Source organism: Arabidopsis thaliana, assembly GCF_000001735.4.
Source record: "Arabidopsis thaliana chromosome 1 sequence".
Taxonomy (NCBI): domain Eukaryota; kingdom Viridiplantae; phylum Streptophyta; class Magnoliopsida; order Brassicales; family Brassicaceae; genus Arabidopsis; species Arabidopsis thaliana.
In genome coordinates this window covers 25,718,241-25,724,368 of record NC_003070.9, presented here as the reverse complement: position 1 = coordinate 25,724,368, position 6,128 = coordinate 25,718,241, and the positions used below count along the sequence as shown (strand labels likewise).

Below are 6,128 nucleotides of genomic sequence, written 5' to 3'. Positions count from 1 at the left end.
CCAGAGCATAAGAGATTTTTTTAATCAAAGGGTTCAGTTTCTTATAATATAACAGTTGAGAGACCTAGTGCTGGTATCATTCCAAGTATTAGTCAAGTATTAGTTAAGAGTTGAGATTTTTTTTTGAGCTACGATCGTTGATCGGAGAGACAGGATCCGAAGGATCAGGGGTGGAGACGCGATACTTCGAGTTAGTCTTTCGTTTTCCTATTGATGACAGATTTGAGCTCAAAAACAAAGAGCAAAAGCTAGATTGAGCTAAATCTGAGAAGGAATCGAAAGAAAAATGAAGATCCAAAGAACACCGGTGATCGAAATCGGAAAAGGAGAGGAAACGACGGCCAACAAACTTTCCGGTGAGGAGAATTTGTTAGAGAGAGAAAGAGATATTTGCTCTGATACCATATTAGTAAAAACTCTCATTCTTATTAATTTGGTAAAAGATACAATTGAGGATTTATATACATTTGACCAGGTCTAAACCAGAGCCTCTAAACCAGCTAAACCAAACCTATACAGACTCCAACTAATGTTATACAAAACCATAATATATACATTGAACTATATACATAATACCAAGTGTAACAAAATCAGGGTAGAATCATGAGAGGCTAGAGATTCACGGGTTACATGTCGAGGCAATGTCCCAAGTTTCTGTAACTTGTGATTCTGACTATGTAAAACTTGTATTTTAAGAAGAGTAACATCAATTGATGTCAAAAAAGAAGAAGAAGAGTAGCATCAATTTTTTTGTGAATATCTTGTCGCAAATTTTGCAGCGTTATTTCTGTCTATGAGGTTCTCACATTGGTCCTGTTTGTTTGATCATTTGGCATTTACATCCAAATGATCCATTTACATGATCTATTTGGATGATGCATTTGAATGATGTTTGTTTGATTATTTAGTATTTTATCTAAATGATGCATTTAAATAAATATTTCTTTGTTTGATCATTTTATAATTCATCTACATTCTCATTCTAATAAAAATGACTAAAATACTCATGCTATAATTTTAACGAATGACAAATATTTAACATCATTATCAAATATAATTTTAATGAACAAATGATTTTACGGTTTTGGCAGAAAATATGATTTTACGATTTTAGCGGGAAAATATGATAATACGGTTTTGGTAGGAAAATATGATTTTAACATTTTGGCGGGAAAACATGATTTTGTGGTTTTGGCGGGAAAATACGATTTTACGGTTTTGGCGGGAAAATATGATTTTGCGGTTTTGGCGGAAAATACGATTTTACGGTTTTGGCTGGAAAATACGGTTTTAAGGTTTTGGCGGGAAAATATAATTTTACGGTTTTGGCGGAAAAATATGATTTTGCGGTTTTGTGGGAAAATATGATTTTAACGTTTTGACAGAAAAATATGATTTTGCGGTTTTGGCGGGAAAATATGATTTTGCAGTTTTGGCGGAAAATATGATTTTGCGGTTTTGGCGGGAAAAACGAATGACGTAAAATAATAGTCAGTGACTTTACAATTTTTAGAGTTTTTTTGTACAATAAGTAATTAAAAAAAAATATTAAATAATAAATCTATTAAAATTAACATTATTAAAAGAGACTATATTTGTCATTTGTTTTTTTGGACTAAATCATCTTCATCCAAATGGTTCTACCAAGTCCATCCAAATGAGTTTCACAAATTAGCTTAAATTTACAAAGTCATTCACATGGAACATCCAAATGATTCATCCAAATGATCTATTAATTTGTCAAAAACAAACATCAGTTTTCATCTCCATCTAGATGATCCATCTGAATGGAGAAACAAACAGGGCCATCATTGAAAGCCACGACTTGGATCATTTTGTTAATGCTTAAAAGTACCAGATTAGAACAAGTAATTGATCAAAACTAGCTTATTGAATTTATACTAGAGGCAGAAATTTGATATGACAAAGATAAAATAAATATAAAAAAAAACTTTGGAAAATATTTAATATAAAGAAAATAAATAAGGTGTCTTTGAAATTTTGATTAGATATTTTTAATATAATAATATAATAAAATCTAATGAAAATACATACTGGTATAATTGAGTTTAATAAGAAAAACAGGTGTCAAATTAAGAGATGCCACAATTCAGCTTCTCAAAATTTGATGTTAGAAAACTTTACTTTAATTTTCTGGGTCAACAACTTTACTTTATTATACAAGATTTATAACATACAATTTAAATAATTATACTGCTTCATTTTTTTGATGTCACAACAAATATAAATAAGAAAGATAGGGTAAAATTTTTTAATCACAAAAAAAAGAAAATGAAAATGATTGTGAAGCTCTCTCAGATAAAAATGGTGGTTACTTTGTTTTTTCTTGCATTTGGCCTTGCTGAGGCAAGATATCCAACTTTCTCAACCGAGTCATGGTATCCACCACCAAACCCATCAAGCTAAAGTGTGAAGACATCTGTGAACCAGTTCCCTGGCATAACACCTCCAACACAAACCTCGACCACGTCATCCACCAGGTCCAAGACATCCATCTAAGAATGTGAAGATGTCAATGAACTAGTATTTAAACATATATTTTGTCTCTGGGGTTATAAAAACTGCACTCTATAAACAAATATGTTGTAAAACTAAAATAAATATAATACATGACAATGTAAAATTTGTTTGGTATTATTGTGCATTTTTATATCGTAAATCTATATTAGTTTTTTCATAATAATTATCCTTTAAATATTTAATTTTAATTTTCAAAAAAAAAATGTCGTTATCTAATTTTAAATGAAGACTAAAATTTAGTTTTGTTCTATTACTCTATTTTACTAATTGAAGAGGTAAACATATTTAGTCTATTAATAAGAGACAGTAGATTGATAAAATGTCATTTCTGTCTCTGAAGGTTCTCACATTTTCATTGAAAGCCACCACTTGGATCATTTTGGTAATGCTTAAAAGTACCAAGATTAGAACAAGTAATTGATCAACACCAGCTTATTGAATTTATACTAGAGGCAGAAATTAAAAACCAGTTACTACTTGGCAAGAGTCCAATACATTGAAATCGATCCATTAATCGACAATTCGATGTATGAAAATGTATATATTTAGAGCAGACCCTTCTTCTGAAAACTGATGATGCAATCATCAAACATCTCAGGTAGTGACTTGAAGGATCCAAATCCCAACTCATGTATCTTCCTTGTATCCATACTATGTGGACTATTGTCTCCTTCTTTGTTACTACACCTGAAACAAACAACAAAAGAATCAAATCAACCAACCAACCACATAATCAAATCTTGGTGAATCTAATAAGAGTGAGAGATTTAATACTTGTTCTCAAATGGGTAATTAGGATACTTATTTCTCATCAACTCAATGATCTCAGACCAATGAGCAACAGAACTCGAACATATGATTCTCCCTGATGCTTTAGGCTCTTCCATAGCCAATACATGTGCAGCAACAACATCATCTATATGCACAAACCCGACAGTGAAATTTGGATACTCTCCAGCAAGACCTTTAGCAATAGCAAGAATCATAAGCAGAGTACTTGTTGGTTTTGGTCCAAGCAATGGACCAACCACAAACGAAGGATTCACAACAACCAAGTCTAATCCTTTCTCTTCAGCTATCCTCCAAGCCTCTCTTTCTCCTAAAGTCTTTGCATATCCATACCAAAGCTGTGCATGCACCAATCAAAGATTCATTTACTTCTAATAAACGAGTTCAGGGTAGAGAGAAGAAAATGTTTTTCTCACATTGAAACGTTTGCAATATTCAGGATCACTCCAATGAGACTCATTGAGAGGAGAAGCTTCAGTTGCATCGAAACGGTAGCGTATCGAAGAGCAAGAAGACGTAAGAACAATCCTTTTCAATGTGGCTTTAGACTTGGCACAAGAGCTCATCACATTTGTTGTACCCTTTATAATAGGATCAACCAAAGTCTCCTGAATGTTATGATCCTGTGGAACAAGAACAGGAGAAGCAGTGTGGAATACTCCATCAACACCATTCACTGCTTCATCAAAACTTCCTTCTACCGTTAGATCAGCTTGGAGAATCTTTAGCCTCTGTTTTGCTCCTTGAAATTCCCATAAAAATCCAACCTTTTCTTCATCACCTTTCAATACAAATACCAAATCCAAAATCAGGAGATTAAAGGTGGAAACTTTGAATGATTCTAGTGTGAGAGAATTGAGAAATTACGTGGGTTTCGGACAGTTGTTCGAACGGTGTGTCCGAGTTCGAGAAGTGATTTGATGATGTAAGAAGCAATGAAACCTGTTCCTCCAGTTACCAAATACTCAGACATCTTTGTCTCTGCAACGAATGTGATATTGAGATTGTGATTTGGTTTAATAAAAGTGAGCTTTGTGGATGTAAAAGCAGAGTGGGTGATTCATCACATTCGTGCTCTCTCACGTTGGAGAAATGATAATTATTTTATTTTATGTCAAAGAAGTGCAGGTCATTGGGCTTTCGAATTGATTTTTAAAGCCCATTGGGTTTTAAAGATTTTAAATATTTTTAACGCATTCTAGAAGTCCATAATGCATATTCAACACACCCATGTCTTCGCATGTGTTTCTGATATTTTTTTTTGGTAGGAACATGTGTTTCTGATATTTATCAATCGTCAAAGTAACATAATCTAAAAGACTAGAAGATATAAACGATTATACTTCAATATGATATAAAGTTATAAGATGAATTCTTAACAATTTTTATATATCGATCGAAGTAAAGTATAACAACTGCGATTCGATTGTGGTGTTTTATAAATAAGTTTTGATTGTGAAAGTAAAAACAAGTTTTTTGCAAAAAAAAAATTGAAGATCTGACTGTGTAATTTCTCGTCAAAATGAGATTCCACAAATTTTTGTTAGCTAATGTCTTATGAGTTGTGTAAGTTCATTACAGATGAATTTTATTTTTTTACTTTATAAACTCACAAATGACTTTTTATTTTTTAATCATCTTAATTAAAGCTAGGGTTGGGGAAAAAGCGATAACATAATTTCAGCACCACGTGACAAAAACTTATAGTCAAATCATTCAGCTCGTTTGCATAATTGATACTCGAAAATAACACATGATAGTGAGAATACTTATGGTCCAATAGTCACAAATATATTAGTATAATATTATCAAAATCAAAATCAAAATCAAAGTTAATAAAGATAGTTGGGAAGATGGTCTCCTTAATGATCAATCTTATCAAATACCACCCAATAGTACTATACAAACACGTCACTTCATAATTGCTACTAAAACTATTTATGTTCCCTCTAAATGGAATAAACGAAAAATCAACACTATATTTCCAATTCAAGATTCGGAAAATTGTTAAAGATTTGGAAAAGAACTTTGATTTTTGTAGCAAATACTTAAGTTCTATCAATAAAACTAAAATATAGACTGAAACCAAAACTCATCCACGCTAATACCAAGACGGCAAAGACCAGAGACATTCTAGAGTTCATCAAGCTCACAAGTCGTAACAACCCGCAAAAAATGAAGGCTATTATAGCATAATCCCAATGCGAATAGGATATACAATACTTCATTCGGGATGAACCATAACAAAGAATTGACGAAAAATCTATACGAACAAATACCATGCTTCAAAAGATGTTTTGTTGATGCTTGCACATCTCGATATCAAAAGAACGTTTTGCTAAACGAAACTTGATAGCGATACCATACACTCTATGATTTTTTTTTTTTTTTTGGGTATCTGTAATCTATAAATACAAAATACAATTATTAAACCAAATGATGATGTGTTTTACTTAAAAATGTTGTTAGTCTAAGGAACAAATATAGTAAAACAAACTGCCAACTAGATTAATATTTTTTTGCACTTTTGTCACTCGTAAAGAATTTTTTACACATATAATTGTCCTGGTCAACTTAATTAATCTTACAATCTCCACAAATTGCATTTTCATCCAACATATTGGCTTCTAATGCATTTGTAGACCAATAGTGAAAACTGACGTTTTCGAAAATTAGTATTTCCATCGAGCTTATTAAAAATCATAATATTATGTAAAATAGTGTGTTATCAAAAATAGTAACATAAATTTGTTAAAAACCTGCGGAAAACCCTATACACTTGAAGTTATAAGAAAATG

The 6,128-nt window shown here is 31.7% G+C and overlaps 1 protein-coding gene across 2 annotated transcripts; it reads right to left on the bottom strand.

The window, feature by feature from the left end:
• Positions 1-2,819: 2,819 nt before the first annotated feature.
• TKPR2 (NAD(P)-binding Rossmann-fold superfamily protein) lies at positions 2,820-4,411 on the bottom strand. Of its 2 annotated transcripts, NM_105525.5 has the most exons (4): positions 4,198-4,411; positions 3,747-4,111; positions 3,316-3,668; positions 2,820-3,228 (listed from the first exon to the last, which is right to left on the bottom strand). In NM_105525.5, the coding sequence occupies exons 1-4, from the start codon at positions 4,301-4,303 to the stop codon at positions 3,087-3,089; spliced, it is 966 nt and encodes a 321-aa protein (NP_177021.1). In that variant the 5' UTR covers positions 4,304-4,411; the 3' UTR covers positions 2,820-3,086. The 2 variants fall into 2 exon arrangements, with proteins under 2 accessions (NP_177021.1, NP_001319348.1); NM_001334367.1 differs by lacking the exon at positions 4,198-4,411 and having other exon boundaries at positions 2,905-3,228; positions 3,747-4,197.
• Positions 4,412-6,128: the final 1,717 nt, after the last annotated feature.

Coding starts and splice junctions, on each gene's coding strand:
- TKPR2 (NM_105525.5), bottom strand. CDS start 4,303: ATGTCTGAGTATTTGGTAACTGGAGGAACAGGTTTCATTGCTTCTTAC. Junction 4,112..4,197: donor AACAACTGTCCGAAACCCAC/GTAATTTCTCAA, acceptor TTGTATTGAAAG/GTGATGAAGAAAAGGTTGGA. Junction 3,229..3,315: donor AATTACCCATTTGAGAACAA/GTATTAAATCTC, acceptor TGTTTGTTTCAG/GTGTAGTAACAAAGAAGGAG.